The 26,505-nt window shown below is 42.8% G+C and overlaps 1 protein-coding gene across 2 annotated transcripts; it reads right to left on the bottom strand.

Annotated features, from left to right (window-relative positions):
• Positions 1–520: 520 nt before the first annotated feature.
• On the bottom strand, positions 521–26,245 carry zdhhc2 (zinc finger DHHC-type palmitoyltransferase 2). 2 transcript variants are annotated; one of them, XM_035426341.1, is made up of 13 exons: positions 25,887–26,245; positions 16,759–16,785; positions 14,539–14,633; positions 13,367–13,487; positions 12,676–12,745; positions 12,543–12,575; positions 11,675–11,795; positions 10,230–10,362; positions 7,064–7,190; positions 6,189–6,281; positions 5,444–5,565; positions 4,769–4,835; positions 521–3,744 (listed from the first exon to the last, which is right to left on the bottom strand). In XM_035426341.1, the coding sequence occupies exons 1-12, from the start codon at positions 26,011–26,013 to the stop codon at positions 4,795–4,797; spliced, it is 1,110 nt and encodes a 369-aa protein (XP_035282232.1). In that variant the 5' UTR covers positions 26,014–26,245; the 3' UTR covers positions 521–3,744; positions 4,769–4,794. The 2 variants fall into 2 exon arrangements, with proteins under 2 accessions (XP_035282232.1, XP_035282231.1); XM_035426340.1 differs by having other exon boundaries at positions 521–3,774; positions 25,887–26,244.
• Positions 26,246–26,505: the final 260 nt, after the last annotated feature.

Here is a 26,505-nt window from a genome sequence, read left to right as displayed (position 1 = left end):
ACAGTTTGTTTGTTATTGTGACTGATTTTCCTACAGTTGCACCAGCTTTTTTCCCATGCTTTATACACCCAAGTGAGAGGTTTTGGGGAGTTCACATTTTCAACATTGAGATTTAAATAATTTTTGTTCTTCACCTAAGACACCTTGAATCCATCTGTTGTTGGTAACGTTTGAAGTGGTTGCCAAGCTTTGTTTGTGTTTGCTTGGGAAGGACTGGCAGCCTGTTCTGTGCATGCATAACTATCTGCTGCATCCATTGGGGTCCTGGTTGGGTCACCCTAAGCGCTCTCTAGCAATCAAGTGCCGTTGTAGCTGCTGGTACAGTTGCTCTTGGCTGATGTAAGCCAGCAGTATTGCACAACGAGTCAGATGTGGAAGAAAAATGCAAATCGTAAAGTTCAGCTATAGGCAGCGTACGTGGTGTCACCACCCTTTCGCGTTAGGGAAGAACAGCTGAAGAATCATTTGTTTATTTTTTTTTTCAGACTGGGAGTTTTATAAAACGAGCCTGGCAAAATTTAAAGTTTTGAACGCAAAACTTTATTTCTCATCTTGACGAGGCATTCACATTGTACACAGTCTTCACATCGTATTCAAAGAGATAAGCATATTCCATATCGCCAGCAAATTAATATAAAAATATATTATGCTATACTGTTTACATAATACATGGGTTGCATCAATTAAAAGCATACACTGTAAGACATACATTTCTTAGAGAAAAATGCAGCATTCCCAGTCAACAAAACACCAATGGTTTTCACCAGTAACATTTATGCTGTACATTAGTAAACTTTCAAATAACAAATATTTTGGATTTTTAAAACCCCATGTTCATTTTTATTTTTATTTTTATATAACAGTGGAACAACACTGAAATCAGTAATGTTATAATGTTTTTTTTCTGGCAATCCCTCAGCCTATTCAAACTGTTGTTACCGTGACACCTTAAAACCTCAATTGTAAATGTATGACAAGTGTTGCATGAGCATATCATATATAGTTTCTGCTTAGAGCCAATTTGACTTTCTGGTATGCTTAGAATAATAAAAAAAGATTCTGTCATTACAGTATACAATTAAATTCAAAAGAATTGGGACAGTAACAAAATATTGACCTTGCAAATCATTAAATTTGTCAAAACGTACTTTGTCCCAATACTAATGCTGACTTGAAATAGGGGAACCTAACTCATCGAACGACATTGTTGTAATATCGTAGACATTCTGAATTTTTCCTCGTAGTCATCGTTTCATTTGAAATACAAATATGATTAGTACAGAGGAAAAACAATAAATTTGCCGTGACTGTCCCAGTACTTCTGCATATATATTAAATTATATCCAGTCTGAACTTTTGTATCACGCTCTTCAACGACAGGCTGTCATTGTAACGACGACAGTACATTTGCTCGTAAACTATATGAGAGAGGCCACTCCCACCCATCTTGATCGTAAATCTTGGGACACCCCAACCAATAAAATATAGCTGCAAATCAAAGGCAGTTTTTTCAAGTCCTCCTACCCACTCACTAAACTGCTGTCCGTGAAATTGCTCCATGAGAGGTATAGAGAGAAATCCTCCAGCACGCGCACGGCTAGATTACCCATTTACTTAGTAAATTGGAGGTATATATCGTTCTTACACGGTTGTAGGAATGATGGATTGGTCTTACAGGCACTATTCCCTGTATGACTGCTCAATGGGTATTGTTTCGCCCCCCCCCCCCCCCCCCCCCCCCAAGTACAAGTGATTGCATTTAACACTTCCAGGCAGTAAAATAAAGATGACTTCATAAAACTGAATCACACAAGAACGTTCTTCCCCGAAAGGAAATGAGATCATGTCCGGAAAGCAAACAGCGTTTTCTGAAGATGAAGAGTGAGTCACAATGCGCCACAGGTCTGGAAACAGTCATCACATGACAGAGCTTTGGGCGTTAGTAAAAAAAAATAAATAAATAAATAAAATACACCTGTGTGTCAGCAGGACAGGAGCTGGGGCTGAATTTCTGAAACTATGCAGGTAGCCATTTTGAGGCTGTATGTCCAAAATGAAAATAGGGGGTGGGGGTGGGATATGGGTCTTAACCCTGCTCTGTCCGCACAGCACACACAGATAGTAGGTGAGCCAGGACTACTCACTCATTCACTACTGCGTTAGCTGGAGGAGGGGCCAGCCTCAGCTGGTGTTCCTTATTCTGGGAAAGGTTGGCACAGCAGCAGCAGTTTGAGAGGCACAGTTGGCAGTTTCAATTTGGGGGAGAAAAGAGATGGAACCAAAGGGGGTAAAGAGGACATACAATTAGCCAATTCAGATTGCATGGAGGGTGAAAAAAAAAAGTGTAGAAGTACTAGGAAAGAATGTAAATGGTAAATTGTATGAGTATTTTTCTGATTTGCTTTAGATGTTCCTTTCCCCCCCTTGACCTGGTGTGTTAGAGAGCTAATGCATCATTCACTCTGGTGGGGGGGGGGGGGGGCGTGAAAGAGAGGGGGGGTGTTTTCAGTTTCTCCTGTACATTTCATGGCAATGCACTTTTATTTCTACATCTGACATAAATCAGCCACTACAGAGTAGAAGCTTCTGAAGCTGAAGTGACCAGTAGATTTGCAGTGAAAGATTTTTATTTTTTTTAACCTCCGAGATACTGACCTTCAATTTCATACAGGCACCTTATTTCATTCAAATCCATAAATAATAATACAGCCCTTATAGCTCACAGCATTATGTGCCCGTGAATATACCTTCAAAGCGTTCAGCATGTTTAAATGCTCACCGACTAGATCAAAGTCACACAGTACTGCATATACTGATAAACACAGCATAGAGAAAGTGCTGTATGAAAGTGCTGTTTATTACCGATATACCTCTCGTTCAAGTCTTATACACATACAAAATTTTTTTTTTAGGTATCTTTTGGCATGCCGTATAAAAGCTTCAACTGCATTGTGTACATCTCAGTGGTCACACAATGCAGAACGTCTTTTCAACTGTACAGTTATCTGAAGTATGTTTATTTTTCTGACAAATGTCCATTTAAGTTGTTGGTCCAAATAAGACTCATAATGATAACTTCAGTGTAAAAAAAGTTCTGTTTGTAATATCTGTATGCATTTTTCTATACTCACAGGCAAATTATATGGACGAAGGCACGAAAAGTAAATAAAACTTGGAAACGTTAATAAGAAGCTTGTCATTTAAAATGTAGGAGTAATTCCATGTTCCAGAAGTCAAACTGTCAACCTCAGAGCTCTTTGTAAGAAAACGTGAAAGGTACATTCTCAAAGCTATTACCTATAATCCACAGTGCCACAGACGCTAAAATCTTTTCTTTTTTTTTTTACTTTCTTGCTGTGCTTTTTTTTTTTCAAATACAAACTTTAAAAACAGTACGAATAGTTGGAATGCTACTTTGTCCTTGCAACTTTGCTTGACTTGACACATCGTTTCTAGGCCACAAAACAGCTTCGTATTTCACCACGATCGTGGGTACAATTCCACATTTCTCGGATCTCAAACTTGAAGCCATGTTTTTTTGTAAATAAATGCTGTAGGTAGAAACATCAGCTCTTTTTTTTTTCTCACAGAGTGATTGAATGCACCATTTCGGTTTTGACCCGAGAGATGAAAAGCACTAATCAGATGATGGGATTTTGCCAAGACAGCACACCCACACAGGCACACCAACCACTCAGTATGACCAAGATCCCTCTGGGCTCCATCACACTCCATAGACCAGACCTATGAGAACAGAGAGGGGACCTTCAAACGCTGTAAGAGGGAAAAAGAAATATGAATAGGAGATTAAAAAGTAGTGGACATCTTGCACTTCCAGTGTGAGTACCAATTAAAATTTTTTACAGGGTGCTATAAATAGTAATTAAAAAATTTAAAAATACTGACAGTAAAATATGCTGTTTTTTTTTACTTTATGAGCAGTCACATGCAGTATATCACATGCAAGCCATTTTAAATTAATTGAACATTGGATCGATATTGCTATTTATTACCATACGTGTTATATACAAGTGAGAACTATTACAATTGTGTATGTATAAGGTTTATCATGACTCAAACGTATCTGCAGACTATACAGCAAATTGTATTGTGTTATCAGCACTGCATGTGCATGATAAGTCCGATATCTACGTCTCGAATAATAAATCATGTACAAATAAAAATACACTCCAGTTAAACATGACAGCACTACAGTTCTCTTATCCTTCATCTACTTCATTGATATATTCGATGAAGTAGAGTAATAGATTCGTCTTCTTTCTCACCAATTATATAAAATCAAATATTGTTATATTACTTGTGATGCTATCCCATGGTTCCTTTCCTGCAATTTAACACTTGTTCAGTTGTTTTATATTAACATATAAAGCAATGGAAGAGACTTTGTACTTTTTTGATATTCAAATGTCTAAAACAAATACTATTTCTCAATACTGATAATGATGCCCGCTTTCAAGTAGAAACCAGTAAAAATTCAAATTCCATATTATGTAGTGAACAATCGTTTTTCCTGTTTTGTCAGATTATTTGGCTGTATTAATTGTGTCCAACCAGCAGGTGGCAGTGGTGCCAGAAGAGACTAGGCCTGTTTCTGCCTTTCTCTGCAATATGAAAATACTTTTTCCATGAGTATCAACTTATCAAACTGACATATGGTGACATTACAAGTCATCCAGGACATAGTTACCCATTTCTGAAATAAAGAAACCACACATTTAAACAAATGGCAGCCATGCTGGTTACCAACCTTTATTCCAGTATGTAAATCCTTCTTTAAGTCTCATTTTCTATGGTCATTGCAGGGTTGCTTGTTCCTAAAAGACAAAACAAAATGATGCGATGATGAAAATCACTACTCATTCGTATTTCAAATCGTAACTTGATGTGGTAATTTTGTGATATTCTGTTTGTAGCAGCTGAAGCTCTTAATACGAGTGCCCTACAGGAAGTTCAGAGTGTGTAACCCATTTTCAGAGCATGAGTGTTAATTAAATAAATATGATATTATTCTTATTTTAAGTTGTTGGATTTTTTATAATTAACTGTTAACGATAGTGCTTAGATCCAGTTATGACTGCTTTGGTTGGAAACCCCTTGCCACACCGCATTGTTCCAGGAAAGGTGTGAAAGGGCTGTATTTGTCCTTGTTAGACTCAATCTGGTAGCCGAAAGCTGGTGCCACAGCCTGTGATGACCATCTGCTCGAGTCGTGGGTCTTCTGCTTCAGGGGCATAGCGCACCCAAAATTATTCGAGTGCTTTACGTCCACATTACAAATATTATTTCTTCAATCTCTTGTTTCTACTCTGATGCCAAGAGTGACAGCATTACACATCCAGCATTAACAATACACGGTCAGGTGTTGGGATAGCAGGAGGAGGGTGGGGTCAAAACGGAACGGGAGCGTCCCATCGCCTCTGACCTTGCGTGTCCTTGTCCTCGCCCTCGCCCCCTTCGCTCTCCGTCCAGGACTGTCCGCTGTTCAGCAGCCGGCTCTGGGACTCTCTGAGTGGCTTAGCTGGGAAGGCGGTGGTTTCTCCAGCACTGCCAAGCACACACAGGGACAAGTTAGCATGTTCCATGTATACCGACACACTAGCAGGCAGGCACACAAGGACATGCTAAATAGCATGTTCCATGTATACTGACACACTAGCAGGCAGGCACACAAGGACATGCTATATGCTATCCTGTCTGTTAATCAGATATGACTGCCTAAGGATAAATAGCATGTTCCATGTACTGCATATGGACACACACTAGAAGGCAAACATGATACATGCTATCCTGTCTGTTAATCGGATGTGACTGTCTGTCTGAGGCAAATATCATGTTCCATGTATACACTACCTACACACAAGTAGGCATAAACTAGGTTCTCGGTGAAACAATTACAATTAACAATCAATCAAACAACAATCAAATTATAAAACAGTGACAGATCGATATGTTTTCTGTTGTATTTTAAAAATATAACGATTTCTCTATTCTGAATACAGGCGCATTGTGTGTGCTTCATCTATGCATTAGATTAATAAAAAAAAAATTGTTAGTAACACTGGCAACCTTCAGTGTGAATCACTTGCAGCAGGGCCTGACTGACCACCAGAACTGACGCAGTGCAGTCGGCCCCGTGGGGAACGCGGGCCGAGCGAGAGGTGACTCACGGCTTGTTTGGCGGGTTGAATCCGACCGGGGTTGGCGGCTGCTCGGGGTCCTGGTTCACGAGGCAGGTGGGAAAGGAGCAGCCATCACCCTGGCTGCGTTCCAGGGAGAAGAGAGGAGACTCAGTTCTGCCGTACTTTCCTTAAAAGATTCTTTGTGGAGATTAGTGGAACGCTTCAGCACTTGAGTAGTGACGGGTCCTCCGTGGCTGCTGGTGTTATTACCCATCTCTAAGAGATGTGCTCCTTTCCACTGGATGGAAAAGAGCACATTCTGGTTGTGTGCATGCATGTAGACCAGGGCTGCCCAACCCTGTTTCTGGAGATCTACTGTCCTGTGGGTTTTCATTTCATCCCTAATTTAGCACACCTGATTCTACTAATTAGCAGCTCCATGAGATCTCTAGCTGTTGAATGAGGTGTGCTTTGTTATGGCTGGAGTGTGAACCTAAAGGATGGTAAATCTCCAGGAACAGGGCTGGGCAGCCCTGCTCTAGCTGTTGAATGAGGTGTGCTTTGTGAGGGCTGGAGTGTGAACCTAAAGGATGGTAGATCTCCAGGAACAGGGCTGGGCAGCCCTGCTCTAGCTGTTGAATGAGGTGTGCTTTGTGAGGGCTGGAGTGTGAACCTAAAGGATGGTAGATCTCCAGGAACAGGGCTGGGCAGCCCTGCTCTAGCTGTTGAATGAGGTGTGCTTTGTTATGGCTGGAGTGTGAACCTAAAGGATGGTAGATCTCCAGGAACAGGGCTGGGCAGCCCTGCTCTAGCTGTTGAATGAGGTGTGCTTTGTTAGGGCTGGAGTGAAAACCCACAGGATGGTAGATCTCCCGGAACAGTGTTGGGCCCTGCTGTGGACTATGAGCGAGTAGACGTTCTACCTGGAGAAAATGGGCAGCGGCCAGTACTTCTTCTCATCGCCGAAGACCTGTCTGAAGTTCTTGTTGAAGCCCAGGCTGAAGCCATTCTTATCCGCTCCGTGTCTGAAGGCGGGAGCTCGGAAGGCCTCTGTGATCAAAGATATCATAAAACATTGATCTCTTTCAGCTGCGATCAGGGATATCATAAAACGCTGATCTCATTCATCTGGGATCAGAGATATCATAAAACACTGATCTCTTTCAGCTGCGATCAGAGATATCATAAAACGCTGATCTCATTCATCTGTGATCAGAGATATCATAAAACACTGATCTCAGTAGCGATCAGAGATATCATAAAATACTGATCTTACTCAGCTACAATCAGAGATATCATAAGACACTGATCTCAGCTGCAATCAGAGATATCTTAAAACATTGATCTCACTCAGCTCACAGACCCACACTGGATTACTGTGGACGGCCTTGTACTATCCGCTGTATGCTCCAGGGCTATCCTACTAGTTCAGCTGATGAGTGGTTGACCTTAGCCTATGCTAATTAGCGCCACAGTCTACAGCAATGATGGTCTTTGCTACGGGCACCCAGTTAATGAAGCACCATGTACAGAACACAACTCTGTGCGTCTGTTAAAAAAAACTTTTCATCAGCTGAATTGATTCTATTCTGTTTCTGTCAACAGAAACATCCAATTTGTGAGATTTTGAGTCTTGACAGAGAATCCTACAACCATCTCCCGTTTCTTGGACTCTTATGCTGTTCACAGGTTGTTAACTGGAAATCGAGCACAAACACAATCTGTCATGTTTACGACATCAACAAAGAAAATCAATGCACTGGAGAACTGTGCTGCGTTTTTCAAGGGGATATGGTCGTTATTATTTGTTACTCCATCGCAAAAATTCCATTGTGTGACCACTAATCTTCCTTTTCATTATCTACAGCTCTGGAAAAAATTGAGACAAATTTTCAGTTTCACAGTTTATATATGTACTGCATGTGCCTGTGTAAAATGTAACTTGTGATGTTCTTTCATGAACTACCAACCACATTTGACTTTCTTTCCTAACAAAAATGTTAATGTCAATGTCAATCAGCACATTTATGTGCGGAAAATGTCAACTGGTCACAATACGAAAAATAGAGTGTTGTTGTACACAGAATAACACAAGCTACTCATTTTATTTATACCCATAAATAAATAATTTTAATATAACAATGACTGCACTTAGGAATGGTTGAACAATCAATATTTGGTTGAGTAACCCCCAATTCTTCCAAAAAATATATGGGGTGGTCTCATTTTTTCCAGAGCTGTATGTACTGTATGCCTTTATTTAATACCGTGTAAAAAAGATACAAGTTATCTCCCTAAAGGAACCATTTCTACTGGCCGCTGGGAAAGTTGGAATGTTTTCCTTGCATATTTGAGAGATTGATTGCGATGAGTTCATGTTTGACTAAACAGATGCTGTAGAGAAACATATTGCGCTAAATAAATATGTGCCCACGCACACAGACGGGTGGATAACAGCCTCTGCCTCTTTATGCAAGCCTAATGTAATGGAGTTCACTTATTCTGTACCTTTGAAGATATGGTTACGGAGTATTCAATTGTAAGCTCCCACTTATCCTGCTGTTTTTACGGTCCAGCCTGTGACCTGCACCTGCTGCAATTCTGAAACTGTAGAGCCATTTGAATAGGCCAAGCCTCTGATGTATGCTTGTGGGTTGAAAAAGGAAACGATTACCAAAATAAAATACAGTCAGGTCCATGAGGGCTCATATAGGTCAAATTCAGGAGGAATCGGGCAATATCAGCAGCCAAAAACATAACTGACATTACTGTGTGTAATTACTGTGCTTCACAACCCCCCTCTTCCTGTGGACAACATTCCACAGCCGGCTAATTGTGCATTCAGGTATACCTGTTCTCTCCCATCAAGCTTTCCTAGCTGGGCACCCCTTATCATCCGAATTCTAAGCCTCTTACCGCTGCGCGATCCTTTCATGACATCGTAACCCTGTACCTGGATAATCCAGTCCGAAACGAGACAAAGATCAGCACTGTGCACGCACAATGGGAGCTTGCACAAGTGACGGCTTCCACAAAGAGGACATTAATGTGGTATAATATAGGGACTATAACCCCCTGGAAGCTTTAAATAATTCTTCCGTAGTTTCGCTCTAATTAGGAAGGAGATATAATAAAAATAAAAAAAACCTCAATGCCAGCTGTTATATAAACGAATTCATCTGAAATATGAGTAGAGAAGTCCTGAGCTAAATAATAAGTTTCAAATATTTAGCAACTGATTACCGCTGATCTTCTACTCAAAACAGCACTCCAGTAAGCCACATGACATTTCAGAGATCAGCTCAGACAACACAAATATTTTACACAGAAGTTAACTCCATTTCCTGTCCTGCTTCAGTTTAAGCCTCCTGAAGGGTTTTTTTCTGGGTTCCATTGACCTCCAAGAAATCTTCACTTCCTGTTTTCACTCGTTCCGGCTCCTCTGGAGTGGCGAGACCGGGCGCGACAGACGAAAACCGAGAAGAAGAAGAAGACGGGGCGCATCGAAATGCCGAGGGGATTCTCGCGGGCGGAGAGCCGCGCGATTGACGGAGAGCAGTCATGCGTGGCGCCCTGCCCCCGGCCTTCTGAAAGCCCGTCCGGGGGAGACAGCAGGCCATTCACACGGCCGAAGCCTCGCTCACGTTTCACCCTGGCGCCAGCGTACCGGAACAAGCCCACTTCAAAACAGGCCCTTCAGTCTACGGACGCGTCTTGGCCAACGTTAAAGGATCTCTCAGTTTGAAAGCACTATTATTGTTATTGGAACAGGGCCATAACATGAAAAGGTGGTAGTACGACACAAAAATGCAGCGTCGTCATAGATAATAACACACACAGCAACAACCAAATGAAGACACACAGTGCAATGGTTCCTCCTGTTAGTTCATACATTAACTACTAAAGCACACTAAACTGGTAAACAATGCCTACCATTTCCATTTTAATACTTTTAATTTATTTCTTGTACACTCAATTTAATTAGCATTTCTTACTTTATTCTCAGGGTTCCATGCAATCACAGTAAAGAACGTAATGACACAGCTCAGTCAGCAGGGGGCGGAAGAGAGAAAGAGAGAGAGTGCTCACCCAGAGTGGATCTGTTCTTGCTGACCAGCCAGCAGTGGTACCCAAACAGGGAGGAGAGGCTGACCGAGAACATGGAGGCCGCAAAGAACAGGAACATGATGTGGAATTTAGCCTGGGTGTCAGGCAGCCCGTTCTGGGGAGACAGGAGATCATCCTTTACACAACGGAAGAGCAAGACAACGGGGAACAGTTTCACACACAGAGACAGTCTAACACAGAGGAGAGAGACAGGCACAGAGGACATTTTTACACACAGAGGAGATAATCCTTTACACAACAGAAGATAAAACACAGGCAAAGGGGAACAGTTTCACACAGAGACAGTCCAACACAGAGGAGAGAGAAAGGCACAGAGGACATTTTAACATTTTAACAATTTTTTTTTACACATACAGGAGCTAGAGGCACGGCACTTTCTCACACACACACACACACACACACACACACAGGCGACAGTCACATGCGTTGGTAAGACAGTGGGGACATTTTCCCCACAATGAGGGAACTGTCACACACCGTATTCTTACAAACACAAAGAAAACCTTCACACAGTCATACAGTAATGCAGTCAGGAGACTTTCACACACAAACACACCTATGAAGGTCCCCCACTAACTTAGGGGTGCTAACACATTGTGGCTTCTGTGACCACACACTTCCATTATCATTTCTGAAGCAACAGCCATCCTCTCTCACACAGGCTGTCGGAACTAGTCCCTTCATAGTGTTATAGGGTACAGTGGTATAGGGTATTTTAATCTTGGCATTTGTTGCTAGGGTGGAAACAAATCAAGGACACTAAAATGTCAGAATACCAATCCCAACACTGAAGAGCAGAGGAAGGGAATCTATACACACGGTACTCCTCCCTTGGTTCTTCAGTCTTTTTTATATAAAAATATTCTGAGACCAATTTGTGAAGTTTTCAAAGTGGAACTGTAATTGGACGAGAACATGATTTGTCTGATATTGTTACTAAAAATGTGGATATGTCATAACTCATTTTTACTTATTACTGTTCTGTATTGATTCTACAGCCAGAAAAACTTCTGGAATGAGACAAGATAGCTTTCTCATTAAGCACACTTCTGCTGCCTCGAGTCCTCGTTAAGCTGTTACATTTTCTCCAAAGCACGCTAGCTGTGCAAAGCACACGTTCCAAAAATCACATGCTGTATTACAGCTGAGCTCTTCAAGCTGACAGCCAGTATCGAGTGCTCATCAGATACGACGTCGCTGATTGGCTGAGCGTGCCGCTAGCTATTCTCTGAGATGTGTGTACATCAACATTACCTGCGACCGGGACGATCAATACACTGTCAGGTGAATGCATTTAGATGAAGCCAATTTGAAAAAGCCTATCTACAAAACAGTCGGCAGTCCTATTCTGTCTGATACTGCGTTAAACAAAAGTGACAAGGAGCATTAAGATCTAAAAAACTTACGGTCCAGAATTTTATGAAGTACTGTAAGTCTGTAGCGGCAATGAAGAGGCAGTAGAGTAGAGAATACAGCAGAAAAAGCATGAAAAACTTGTAGTTGGAGAAGCCCACACAGTTGTTTACCCTGGGGAAAAAAAGACAGCATATATAATTTTGTGAGTACTAAATTATAACAGTCAACCCACATGACAAACAGGCCATTATTCACTAGCAGTAAAAAAAAACTCTGATTGTAAGGTCTGCTTAATATACTTTGCTCTGGTGATGGCCTACGTAATGCCGTTGATATCTGCTGGGATCATTTCAAATGAAACCTGACCTGTCTTATTGGGAGTAAATTCGGGTCCTGATACACATATCATTGCATTGCCTCCCCTTATTCCAGAGTCCAGCACCCACTTACTACCAATATAGCGATAACCAAAAGGAAGGCTATTTTTGTACAGTGTTCTGGCAGACTGCTTTTAGTCTGTCACCAGGCTCTGATTCAGGAAGCAAGATATACTGCATGTGTGCTTTACACATATGGAATTACTACTGTTATATTTATCATCAGGATAATTACTGTGATAACGGATTTCCACAAGCTTGTGTAGTGTACAGTGATGGTATTTAGAAGGACCAAAGTGTTTGATGAGATGTATATACAGTACACACACGCACACACATTTTATAGACACAGCTACATTTAGCTTCAGTCTTCTCATTCGTTTTTCACCGCCTTTTGAAATAAACATGTGTCTGTTCAGTACATCAATCCATCTGATATACTCAATACCGATATATCTAGTGTCTGAATTCTCTTGTTACTAGGAAACCATGGCAAATCTGCACCTTTTACAATAAAGTAATTAAGTGAAAGGCGACATACCAGGGACAGTGGTGATCCATCTTTAAGATGCACCTGTAAAAATCACCAGGGGGTTTAATTATGCCTCAGTAGTCTGCACTCCACTGTAAGGTTAATGAGAAAGTCTATGTTAATTGAGTGCGCAAGGCCGTACTTATCGCAGACCGAACAGTGATGACATCGATCCGGCTTCACCAGCTGACATCGGTCACAGAAACGAATAGCTGAGGAGAGAGAGGCAATAACAGAGCGTTCACTACGCGTGAGACACGAGCAGGACGCCGTGCCTGCCAATAAAATAAACACCAATAAAAGATAACAGTCTGGACAGGACTCCTGACCTGCGTGTTTCACAAGGATTACTGTAAAGCTGTTTATGCCTGTCTGCCTTGTGAGTGATTAGACTTCTCTAAGATTGCTAATTTACTCCATCGAAAAACATGTCCTGATCGTACCTGATATGGTTCTTTCTTTGTAAACTGCTAATTTCTTATTTTTATTCAGTATATTCAGGAAACACAAAGAAATCATTTAGATTGTGTTTAGCAGCTAAACCATGAGTCAGACTCCAGTCCAGGGGTGCCATTGTGTCAGCTGGTTTGTGTTTTTTTTTTCCCCCAGAGCTTGAGTACATAATTCAAGTCACCGTGACAATTCCAGACCACACACCTTGCTGCAAGGCCTAAATTTGCTGCTGATTGAGAGGATTGGAAGCACAAAAAACTGCAATCACTGTGGCCCTCCAGGACTGGAGTTTGAGCTCCCTGATCTAACTGAAGGGTCTTGTTGGGACAGAAATCCCTATTTGCAATCGGAGTGAAAGCCAGCGTCCTGCTCATACGCACCCCCAGACATCGTCCGGGTGTAGATGGGTAAGTCCTTGGCTATTCGTTTCAAGATCTCCTGCTGTGACTCTCCTCGATCTTCTCTCTCCAGCCCTTCTTTGTCCACATATGACAGGTGGAACTACAGAGACCAAAAGGGAGAAACAAAACTGTACTCCCAGCACAATTCTCTAGAACGATGAGTAAACCTTTTACAGAAAGAAAATACACATAAATATTTGAATCATTCCAAAGATTTCTAGCCGATTATAGAGATACTTTTGGGCAGTGATCTCAAACTTCAGTCCTGAAGGGCCATGGTTTATGCTAGTTTTTAAAACTAGCAGTGCTTAATTATCAAGTGCTTAATCTGAGTTCTTAATTTAAGTCATTGATTGGCTGTGTGGTTTCTTCAGCCAATCAATGACTTAAATCAAGTCTTAAATTTAGCGCACCAAAAACTAGCATAAACTGTGTTTCCAGGGCCTAAATTTGCTTCTGCCTGAAAGGAAAGCACGCAGGCCTGCAGTCGCTGCAGTCCTCCAGGACTAGTGTCTGGGAAACCTGCCTTAAAGCTTTAAAACAGGAGTGAAGTATGGCCTTGCTATTGCTAGGATACAAGCACTGAAAAAAAAAACTGACCACTATGTTGCGGTAATCCAGTCAGCCCAGCCCTTTGTTATAAACTCCAGCAAAACAGAGCAATCACGTGGATAACTATGGCAGAGGTGCACTATTAGACTGATATACTTCATCCTTTTCATAATTGAAAACTGAAACCCAATAACACTGAAATGCTGCAATACTGCATAACAGGCAGCACGACACAGATATTGCTTCTGCTTCCTGTGCATATGGCCTGCTGTCTAAATTTATACCTGTAGGGCGAGAAATTCATTCTTTATACAAGCATATGGTACATCTATTTTACAGAGACTTTGTCAAAGTAAGACATTCTAATGTGTCAAGATGTTCAACCGTAAGCATGCTGGAATGGCTGACATGAAATGAAGCCTCAGAAATGTTACTGTCAGGCATAGTGCTCTCCATCGGTTCCATTAAAAAAAAAAATCCAATTCCATTTCTGTTGAAACCACAATGGTTTCCAGACTCATTTAACCAAAAATACAGCCCTGAGTTTTAGCCACTCTGGACAGAGTACCCGTTCCAATGCACAAACTGCAGACACTCACCTCCTTCAACGGATTCATTGCTTTCGTGAAAATGGTTTGCCAGTAGGCCCAGGCGAACATGAAGAAAAATATATGATAGGCCAGGAGGCAAACAACTGCAATAAACACAGACACAAAGGTCAAAAACACACATTTGATTGGGATTAAACACAATAACACACATCATTGTGGGGATGTTTATGAATTATTTAGCCCTAATAAAGAAAGAAAAAAATAAAGAAAACAAAATAATATAATCCTATATTCCTAAATATGAAGATAAATGCACACTTCTCACACACGGCTAGTTTGCTTTGCTGGTTCGTTTTAATTCACCTGAGAGCTGTCCTTGCCAAGCTAGTGCCGGTTGAAAACCTCTGTACCTTTTTATTTCAGATTCTGTACTTGGTGTTCTCCCTCTGAGACCATTCATCTTCCTCCGGTAGATTAACTCTTTTTTTCCCTTTCTTTTCCAAATCAGATTTTTTCCTTTCACTAGGCTCTGCAGTCGTGGAATGAACTGCCGGATGACATTAGTACTGCAGTGTCATACATTTCCTAAATATGTTTCCTGAAGGCACAACACTTACACTCTTTACCTATGCTGCTCCTGTGCCTATTTATTTTCTTTGTTACAGTATGCACACCTGGAGCTATCACTGACTTTGACCATTTTCCATTAGAGTAAATCATGTTTTTTCCCGCCTTTTTTCTGATGTTTAAACAATTTTTTAAAACTTTGTTCAACTTAGAAAATGAAGATGAGGTAGGAATGCAAGGTATTGTGTAGCCAATCAGGTGTGATCTGGGATTAGGCCAGGGAGGGGAGGTTGACACCCCTTCTCTTTCATAAACCTCCATGGGATCTTTAATGACCACACTGTGTCTGCCTTACCCCGTTCCTGGAGATCTAACACCCTGTAGGTTTTCACTTCAACCCTGATTTGGCACACCTGACTCGATTGTTAGGGCTGGAGTGCAAACCTACAGGAGGGTAGACAGGGAAGCTGTAGGGAAGCTGGACACTATTTCATAACTAAAAGGAAATGATGTCACGGAACAGCACTATATCTATCATTCATTCACAGTCCGTTCTATGTTTTCGGAGTGCAGTTTTGATCATTTGTATGAGAGGGACAAACTGGAAGAAACGGACAACGATAAAAGGCCCAGCCAGGGATGTCCGCTTTTGAGCGTGGCATCAACGTCCTTGAGGATGTGAACAGTGTGAAGAGCTCTTGAGAAGCTGTTGAAACAGGAAGCATCTCGTCTGAGCACTTTGGGGGGCAAGGGGGGGGGGCTCTTAAAACTGCGTGGCTAGCTGCCAGCTGACATTCAGCAAAAAAAAATAAAAAATAAAAAAAACAGCTGATTTGTCTTTTCCAGCATCTGAAGACTGACTGCCAGACTGAGGTACAGGAGGATAATTAATGGCAAATCCAGGAGACACGAGGCCGGGAGGAGGCAGCAGGACACCTGAACGCTGTTTGTTTGGACAACGGACTCGAGGGCTCGGACTTCCGCCCCGTGACATTTCGGCGTCCGTGCTGAATTCTTAAAAAACGAGTCCTGCGGGCTGCCAGCCTGAGCGCGGAGGAGAATGAACCAGCCTGTGCGCGGAGGAGAATGAACCAGCCTGTGCGCGGAGGAGAATGAAGGCGCGGGATCAAAGTGGCCTCATCACAGCCAGTGAGACGCTCGCCCACACCATCCCGCTCAGTTACAATGACAGACAGAGGCGCGGCTCATCTGCGCGGCACCAAGTCGCCCCAACGTAATTACAAGATGGCCGTCTGACAATCGCATGAAGACACCTGTCCCCCCCCCCCCCCCCCCCCCCCCCCCCCCCCGGGACCCGTTCGTCATATTTATCCGCACGTCGGAAGGTTTGCGATCTCTCAGCCTCGTCAATTTTCTCCGGGTTTTCCCGGCCGACGCCTCGACGGGCAGCTCCGATGAGAGCCGCGCCGCGGACAGGATGATTTATCGACGGGTTCAGTTTGCCCGACTCCCCTCGTCCAGGCGGAGGACAGCGACTGTAACGGAGGCTGAAAAATAGCCCGCCAGCCGCTGCGTACGCAAGAGCGACGATCTGAGAATTCTAACTCCAGGCCTACCAGTCACAGCCTTTTTCACTGCTGTAAACAATCTGCATAAGTGCAAAGCAAAACAAATAGTTTTGGATTAATACCACTACGAACCGCATAATTAGCGCGTGCAAGATTATGGCGGAGCACTTACTTTTCTCCCCGATATTCTCCACAGATTCTGAAAGAGAATGAAATAATGTGATTAGATCTGTTTGACGGGCTCCTTTCTTCCAGTGACTACTGAGGAAAGGAGTCAGGCTTCTCTCTGTCTGCACATCAAACTACATTTGTCATATTCTGTCATATCGCTCCGTTATAATGAGCGAAATTGATGCTTAGGAAAATAATATCTGTCTCCCTGAAGTAATTGTTATGCTAAATATTCATCACACTCCAATCTTCAGATCCTTATGTTTATGCATTCCCTCCTGCAGACACTCTACGGTCCCTCATCTATGCAAGAATTTGATTAAACCTGCTAACTCTCTGGGAATCCTGTCAACATGTTCACCAAACAGTCTGTCTTCCCAGTCAGGATTCTGTATGTGATGAATCAGTGCGTGGAAATTGGTACACAGAACACCCTTCAAAGCTAAGATATACAGCTGAGCTGAATTGTCTGAAACCCTGCATTCTGAACTACAAAAGAGATGCTATAACATGGCATTTATTTGGCATTCCATTTTTTTTATTGCTCCATACAGAAAATGACTTTAAAAAGTCAGGGGTCACTGACTAGCAGCTGGTGTGCTGTCCACATTGAACTGAGGTACCGAGCAACTCCATGGGTCAGTGAGCCAAACCTGGACTCTCCTGACATCTCCTTGCACTGCAGAGACAGTGCCAGCCCCTAGAGCACACTGCCAGCCCTGAAAGAACACTGCCAACTCCTCAGAGAACACTGCCAGCCCCGAGAGCACACTGCCAACCCAACAAGAACACTGCCAGCCCTCAGAGAACACTGCCAACCCCTCAGAGAACACTGCCAGCCCTGAGAGAACACTGCCAACCCAACAAGAACACTGCCAGCCCCTAGAGAACACTGCCAGCCTTGAGAGAACACTGCCAACCCTGAGAGAACACTGCCAACCCAAAAAGAACACTGCCAGCACTCAGAGAGCACTGCCAACCCAACAAGAACACTGCCAGCCTCGAGAGAACACTGCCAACCCAAAGAGAACACTGCCAGCACTCAGAGAACACTGTCAACCCAACAAGAACACTGCCAGCCTCGAGAGAACACTGCCAACCCAAAGAGAACACTGCCAGCACTCAGAAAACACTGACAACCCTTAGAGAACACTGCCAGCCTTCAAAGAACACTGGCAACCCTTAAAGAACACTGTGAAACCATTAATTGTGGCGAGGTCATGAAAATTAATGGCAGTGAACTGGGGACCAAAAAACTGAGAGGAACGGCGCTGCCGTTAAAGGTCAACAGGGACATCTGATGTTGCCAGTATCCGCGCTACGCAAATACAATGGAATAAGCTCCACAGAGTTACTTGTCTTATACCAAGGTGAAATATCCCTTTAAAACTGAGGCCTAGCCGCAGGCTGCAGGCTTGCTTTCCATCGTTGTTGAGGGGACTCTCTGCGCCTCACCACTCCGGACGCATTAAGAAGAAAAGCTTTTAGTCCCTAATGGAATACTCTAAAATCTTGGTTCAGAGCGATTTGAAGTCCTCAGCAACTGTGGCAGCCAAATAGCATAGTGGTTGACATGAATGTAATTACACCATCAGGGGATAAGACAAACACATAAGGCAGCCCAAATCCTATTTTTTATTTTTTGGTTTAATTCATGGATCAAGCACCAAACATTGTGAGGCACTAGTTCACATTCTTTTCCACCACAATAAACATTGGCTTAAAAATCTCATATGAATCTCAAAAGGCAAAATCTGTCATATTTTAAAGGGCAATGGTCCACATCTCACGTCTTAGCAGGTCCAATCGATTACCCACTGGTCACATTCAGCAGCAAATTCCAATAAAGCACCGAAATTCAAATTTGTGTTTGATCCCTTGTATCAAATGGAGGAAAGCCATCGGTCTCATCGATACATTATTCAGAAGATTGTCCAGCATCCTCTTGGTGTTAGCCTTAAACGCGCACAACAAATTGATGGAATCGGGTCTTCTGATTGCTGTTATTATAGCTAATGCAAGAATTTAAGTGCACATAAATGAGGACTATCGTGAGAGCCTGTGACTGCTACCATTACAACTTCCCATTAAAACCAGGCCCCGGAACCACAAATGCACACTGTTATAATGCTAGCCTCTTAGGCCATATCATTCGGTCAGGCATCACCGTGAATCACAGGCATCATACTGTCGATGGGGTTTGCTAATGGCTGGACTTTGCTGATGTCCTGTTCATGCAATATGCTGACTTTGCCACTGAGAGAGAAGACCAGAGGAAAGGTGTCATGACCTGGCGATCACAAATCCAGCTAGTGAACATAACCCAAAGGCCTAAATAAACTAAAAGTGAGCAAAACTAATGCAAATGTCAAAATATGTCCAATAGGCAACATGTGACACCTAACAAAACCTGGTGACCACCGATGCTGTAAGACTAGCAGCAACACAGGAGCAACAGAGCATGGTTTCTTAACCCCTTCAAGAGCGTCAAAAAAAAAAGTTTTTTTTCAAAATTCTAAGTCAGTGTTCTAGAACCCCATTGCTTTCAGTCATCAGTAGTACAATTGCATGGTGAAGCAGGCCATTTGCCAAAATGTCCCAGTTCATCATGCTAATGCATCAATAAAACGGGTTAATAAAAACGTTCCAATGCCCACTTTAACATTTACCATTAATAAAACAGCCATAATAAACAGATCGTAAATAATAGAAAGATGGACCGGTCAGCAGTGCTAAACGATTTCTCACATTCGCCTTTTTGCTTGCGTCGGTTTGCTAGCCGGTTTATTTAAGGCATCGATTGTTGGTCTTGCGGCACCGTCGGACTGACAAGGCTTAGCTCCTCAGTGCCTTGGCAGGTGTGTGCCTGTACTGAAGCCTGACATACGGATTCAAATCCCCTCGTGTCTCCTAATAACTGAAGATGTACGGTGATCATCTTTCTTCATCACCATAAATGACAGCGCTTAAATGATCTCAACAGTCATTCAGTTTTCTGCAGAAGGATGCACAGGCTTGTTATTTGTTTTAATGAAATGGCAGTCATGCTTTAGGTCTAAACACTTTGTGTGTCAGACACTAACCGCGGGACCGTGCTATCGCCCAACGCCACCATCAATTATGCAGGGTGATATCCTGTTACAGAGCATCTTATGCCTCTAGAACAACAGAACTTAAAATGGCTGAAGGACTCAACAAAGATTTCCAACTAGAACCACAAAAAAACCGCTTTAACTACAGCGCAAGGGGATCCCTCACGAGGCCTGAGCAGAGATGAGCTGTAATGAAAGCAGGTATTCGCCGTCAGCCTCTGTCAGTCAGACAGAGGAGAGAGAGCATTCAGACAGACAGGAGGTGTCGTTTGTAATTTGAATGAGAGCTCTCTCCCCTCTCAGGATGTGAACATGCACTGCAGCCCTATTCTCAGGAACCAATCAGAGCTGAGCACTGGAGGGTACAGGGGCCCCCTCTCACTCTCGTCTGGATTTGGGCCGTTCCACTTGTTGGTTCATACTGGGTGTTAGCCAAGTTCACTGTCAGAGCTGGGTATGAGGAAGAGAGGATGGATGTGTGTGTGTGTGTGTTTGTGTGTTTATGTGTATGTGTGCAGGTGTTTGCATGCGTGCATGTGTATGTGTGTGTCTGTGTGTGTGTGTGTGTGTGTGTGTATGTGCGCATGCATGCGTGTGTGTTTGTGTACGTGTGTGTGTGCATGCATCTGTGTATGCATATGTATTATTGTGTGCTTGTGTGTGTGGCTGTCTGTGAAGGTGGTGCGTGGGAGGGGATTTGCTTGGGAAACAGTTGTCACTCCAGAGCTTGCCTTGGTGCCAATGGAGTGTGTTGGCATCAAGCTGGCACTAAGCTGGGTAGCATCCCAGCCTGGTCATCCTTCAGGCAACAACAACGGCTGCAGCTCGAATGGTCAACAAAACAAAACACAACATTTTTGCTTGACATTTTTTAACGATAAAGACATCTGATGCCGGTCACACAATAAGCTAAACTCTGCCACTGAACCACAGGGGACAGCTGCCTGAAATCTCACTGTTATCTCAGTAGTGCTTCAAGGCACATGCTATCCTAAGGCTGCCCCAGTTACATTTAACCGGTTCCTCTGTCGTCCCAACGAGACAATCGAGGCACTGTGCTAATGCTGTACGGTTACCTCAGAATGGCATGTTTTAACAGTACCAAAGTATTGTTTGTTGTTTCTCTTGAACAATGTTGTGCAACATTATTGGAAAACCTCATGAGAAAGGACACATTTAGCCTACAGTGATCGGTGTATCCAAAGTTGTTATTACGACCTGTCCCTGTTTATTTTGCACGCAGATTCATCAGTTGCATCAAATCACATGTCAGTTCTCACTGTTAAAACAGTACAAATATAAACATGCTTTTGCAAGACTGCAAAAGAACGTCTCAGCTGGGGTTGAAGAAATAACATTAAAATATGTGGATGGCATGGCATTTGTCCTCCAGGCAGCCATCTTGTTTGTTAAGAGAGGGAAAAACACAGTTGACGTCCCCTTTGTCAGCTGGCCCCCGTCCACCTAGGACACCCACGCCATGGAAGAGACGCTCCAATGCCGAGCATGTAAAGCTGAAGCCAAGGAGGCAGGGAAGAGCCTCGTTCACCCACGGGAGGAAAGAAAGGGATGACTGCCTTTTAGAAAATAATTCAAAGGCACGGCAGCAACATGACTAGTTCGCTAAATTGAACTAGGGATTAAATAAAACCTCGTACACAGTGTAAGTTCAGGATAAAATTAACTTGCTGCAATGGCCTGCCAAATGATTATGTAATGCCAGTTGACTGGCTGAGGAAAAGAGCTAGTTAATGCACCGCCTCAACACTGTCGCTTAAATTAAGCCGTTTACTTTATTTAGATTTATTTTAATCTCTGCCCGAGAGTGTAATATAAATTCCCTCCTCGGCAACAGCAACGGCAACGGCAGTCGGTTGAAATGGAACCCTGGAGCCGCGCGGAACCGTTCGGGTTAAGCGAATGATTCACGAGAAAAACACGTTAAAGATTTTCAGAGCTGCAGAGTCGCCCGGGACAACGGCTGCATTAACTACAAACGCGTCTTTCTCACTCTGGAGGCCTTGGCTACGGCACTCGAGGACTGTGGGAAGGAATTCGCCAAAGACCTTGGGTCAAAAGAATCCGTGGGTGCGGTGTGGGCTCGGAGACAGAACGGGCAGAGATTTTTCAGATTCTTAACCTTTGAAAACCACGGCCACTCTTTTAAAGACGGACTTCAGCCGACTTCAGACAAAATAAGAAAGAAGACTGTCTGCTGAAACAGTCAAACCACAGCCCAGTAAAGACGGTGGAATAATCCAGGGGGGGCTTGCAGTCAGTGCTGTGATGGCAATAGCCCCGGACACGTCTGACACATTACTCCGACACATTACCCCGCAGCCATGTTTTTCCATTATCACTCCAGAGCCTGACACCCCATTCAAGATGAACACCACAGTGAGGACCAGGCGGTTCTGAACACTGTAATTGCACAACTGAAAAAAAAAAATGTAATTTAAGTAGAGATCCAAGACAAACAGCTGTGATTTCGATGCCAGCGCTAATGTCACCCGTTAAAATAGATCGCTCCGCCAAACGGGGAAGAAGAAATAGCTGCATTTTATCTGGTGTCTGTAGCTACTGTATTAACCACCATGCGGTCACATTCGAGGCAGACTTTATCACACTGCAGTGACTGCATAGTAGAAGGAATACTGTGGGCTCCATGTTCCAAAAAATATTTTAAAAACTGATTTTTTTTCAAGAATGAATTATGAAATGAGACTTTCCATTCATTGTGGTCATTCAATGTGGCCATTTGAGTAACTGAGTCATTTCTCAGCACCAATCAGTTCAGTTAGGTGTACACATACAGTTATACTGTCAATGAAACAAGTGCAAGCCTTTCATGGTTATGGCTTTAATTATGTTTCTCTGCTACACTGGCTTTGATCAATTAGCCAGAACTGATCAAAGCCTACATGGTTGTGAGAAAAAATAAATATCATGTTCCTATTGGCTTACTCCTCCTTTACACCATTTAGAACGTCTCTGTTGCCCCTGTAATGAGACATGTACACGCATTTAAGTCTATACGTGTGTGTCTAATTTATTTAAGTTCTGTGCCTCGCAATGCTGACAATTTTCATTTTTTGATGTTTGCATTTACAGGAAGTTCTGAGGGGTGCCCGAGGCTACAGAGAGCAACCGGCAGTTACAAAATCTATTTCTGGGCCGGGTGTCATTTTAAAAATGAGATTAAACTCAGTCAGTTTTGAATTAACAACCTAGATATGTTAAAAACACAAATTCATCTTGCACAGCACTAACATGATTTCAATATACGCAGTTTAAAGAATGATATCATATAAGTACATATAAAAATCATTAACTGTCATGATGTATGGACATTGCATTTAATGGAAGCAGAGGCACTCAACAATAAGTAAACTATTAATGATTTACATTCAGTCAATGTTATAGCGCCAGCACTAGACCCAGCAACAGGAGAGGCAGAAGAGTCATCTTTATCCAACATAGTTGTCTAATATTTCAGGCTCACATACAAGTCATTTTCCATTTAAAAACATAATATAAAGGCCCTTGTGCTATCACCTTCAGAGCCCAGCTCTGTTACAGGACACAACAGAGAGGAGCAGCCCAAATGCTAACGGCATGCTACCATTGCTAAAGAACCAGAACTGTGAGTCTATGGCCTCTTTCAGACTCAAACAGACTCGCCAAGTTAAATATTGAGAGGAGTTACTTCATTCTCTTTGGATCCAATACCTTTGCAGTCAACAAGCCCTGGACTGGATACATATATTGCTATAAAAAATGATATAGAACATTAAGGCAACCCATTTACAGTCATATTACTGTCATTCCCATTCTCACACACCAAGTCTTCAGCTTACTGTCTGAGTAAATTTGTCGAATAAATGGTGAGAGCTTTTGATTACTGTCTAGGACAGTGGTAACCAACCCTGTTCCTGGAGATCTGGCGTCCTGTAGGTTTTCAATTCAACCCTAATTAGGCGCAGTTGATTCTACTAATTAGCGACTCAACAAGATCTCTAACTGTTGAATGAAAAGCGCTTTGTTAGGATAGGTCTAGGATTTCTGATGTTAATTTCATTGGCTGCCTGTCAGAGCACCCAGCAAGCACCTCCTATTGTGCAAATTATTTCCCAAAAGTCTTTTTCACAGGTTTGCAGGGCCCATCCCACCCCGCCTTCAAACCCAAGGTAACACTTTGAAACCTCAGCTCTCAAATTCAAATACTAATTTTCCTGCCAGTGAGAATCAGCGAAAGTTGAAATAACCATTTTAAATCTTTGACAGTTGGGATCCATCGATATTGACAAGCTATCCCCAAACACAGTGTTTTAATAGCAAGGCATAATGTCCTGTGGGTAAACCTACTGGAGAACGCTGGATTTTCACTTGTGTCGTTATTGCTCACAAGACAACAGCAGTGAAGGACGAGTGTAGCTGCCAAGCAACACCTATGCAAGACCTAGCCTAAATCTATCTGCCTGCCTTGTCTATTTCAATTACATCCGGAGCGTCCTCACAATGAGAAGTGTCGACTGGTAAATGCCCTCTTTACTCAGTGATGGATTCACACGCTACACACCAGCCATCGATAATGCTCTGAGCCAATTCCACAGAACACTCCAACGACATCCTCAACACATGAAATATATCGACCCCGTACCCAGCAGTCCACGTCCCCAGGCTCCCCTTGTGTCTACGGCAAAGGGAGAGGGAAGTTTCTGTTTGCGTGTCCTGCTCCCAGCAGATTTTTAGCCGTCATTATGTTATTGACATTACAGATCAGAGGCTGAGTTGGCTTGCGTGGATTGCTAAACGGAGCCCCTGCTTAAGCAAGATCGTGTCAGAAGAAGCAGTTGGCCCTTGGTTGATTAGCGAAAAGCCCATTCCCAGAATTTGTGTGACCTCACACCCGAGCGTCAGCCAGGTCAGGCTCAAGAGTGCTATAAAATGATGAGGCGGATAACTGGGGCTGCCATCAATTTGGTCACCTTTCAATGATGATGCTGTGAATGACTTCAATGACTCAATGCTTAGGGCTTGGTAAATCTGTCAGTATTCTCTCATGACCGTTAAACAAATAAATACACAAAAGTACATACTGATGCTGTTATGTACTTTACTGTATGATATACACTTTATATGAACTGAGAAACCCCATTGGAAAATAATCTTTGAGCTCACAGAAAACCCTTCTCAAAATAACCATCAATTCTCATTAAAAAACATTGAACCATCTAAATAGTTGTTTTTTTTTTTAACAAATAAAACACACATGTTGAATAAATCTACAGCAAATGAGCAATATTCTAACTTCCCAATGGTATTTATAGAGGAAACGATGTTTTTAGGTAATTAAAACGAAAGAGAAAGCCACTGGAAACACATTATATCTGCATACATATTTAATACAATCACTTCATTGGTTTACGAGGAACACTATCCTTCATTCTCATAAACAGGTACAAAGCCGGCTTAATCTGAAAATAAAAGCAACATCAGGTACCACAGGTACCCAAGAGAATGAAGTCACACACATCACATCAAAATATCTTACATCTGCCAAGAATGTCTTCTCTCCACGTTTAACGTGGTTTGTCATGAAACGCCACAATTCTATTTGAAACAAAAGATTACAACCTTTGCAACTTGTTTACACGACTATCGTCGCTATGACTCAACATTTCTGTTTCATGTCTTCCATAGTCCTATAATTTAATTAATAGCCACGACATGTCAGTTCATTGAGAAAAAATTCAATTTTCATAGTCTGCTCTGCCGTATTCAATGAGACGCTGATTTCACGTTAGCACGTTAATATGTTACACGGAACAAACAACAAGCACTGCAATAAGCCATACTACTTTCCCCTAAGGCACACACGCGTAAGGCTGAATTTGCACAGCGAATAATAATGAATGCACAACTAAACAGCACTCAGACGTTCGCAGCGGGGAGACCGTAGACTGCTCGCGCCAGTCCACGCTATTCCACCATATGCGGACGCAACAACGTGACTGCTGTGTGGTATTAGCCTTACCTATGCAGAGCTGAACAACATAGGCGTAGTAGGACCAAGCCACTATGATGGTAATGAAAAGGACTGGGATCCAGTATAAAACTCTCTGACAGCTCCTTTTGATACTGCCTGAGCCTGACGGCGCCATCTTCTATTCAGACACCATAAAATAGAGCTTAATCAGAAGTTTTTTTGTTTAGTTTTTTGTTTTCTCCCCTTCACTGCATTTGAGCTGGCCAACCGCGTCCCGGGAGTAGCGGCGCGCAGTACGTTCGCTGGTGAGCCTCCCCACCTTCGTCCGCAGCCTTCGACTACAGCGCGCGCAGGCAGCTAATGTGTTTGTGGTGCAAAAAAGCAGCGCCACCCCTTCTCACCAGGTTGCCATGACGTTTTTTGAGATGCTGCCCCAAGCACACATAACCTTGCTTTGGCGCGTCATATATCAGACGCGTGATTTACGTCGGGTCCACGGTGGTATAACAAACGAAAATAAAATAGCATCAACAAAACAAGAAATACCGTATTCCAACCATGTATTTGCTATGGGAAACGTTCCACTGAAATGCGATGCATACATTTTTATCTCCTGCCGTCAAGAAAAGTTTTCAGGATTAACACTTAGTCATGACTTCTATCAATT

This window comes from Anguilla anguilla, chromosome 7, assembly GCF_013347855.1.
Source record: "Anguilla anguilla isolate fAngAng1 chromosome 7, fAngAng1.pri, whole genome shotgun sequence".
Classification (NCBI taxonomy): domain Eukaryota; kingdom Metazoa; phylum Chordata; class Actinopteri; order Anguilliformes; family Anguillidae; genus Anguilla; species Anguilla anguilla.
Note: the sequence above shows the minus strand (reverse complement) of the source record. Positions and strands in the feature narration are given on the sequence as shown.

Bases quoted from the DNA above. Each gene is read 5' to 3' on its own strand.
- zdhhc2 (XM_035426341.1), bottom strand. From the start codon at position 26,013: ATGGCGCCGTCAGGCTCAGGCAGTATCAAAAGGAGCTGTCAGAGAGTT. The intron at 12,576-12,675 runs GTACGGCCTTGC...TGATTTTTACAG, and splicing joins CACTGTTCGGTCTGCGATAA to GTGCATCTTAAAGATGGATC. The intron at 5,566-6,188 runs GTGAGTCACCTC...TGTGCTTGGCAG, and splicing joins TTCAACCCGCCAAACAAGCC to TGCTGGAGAAACCACCGCCT.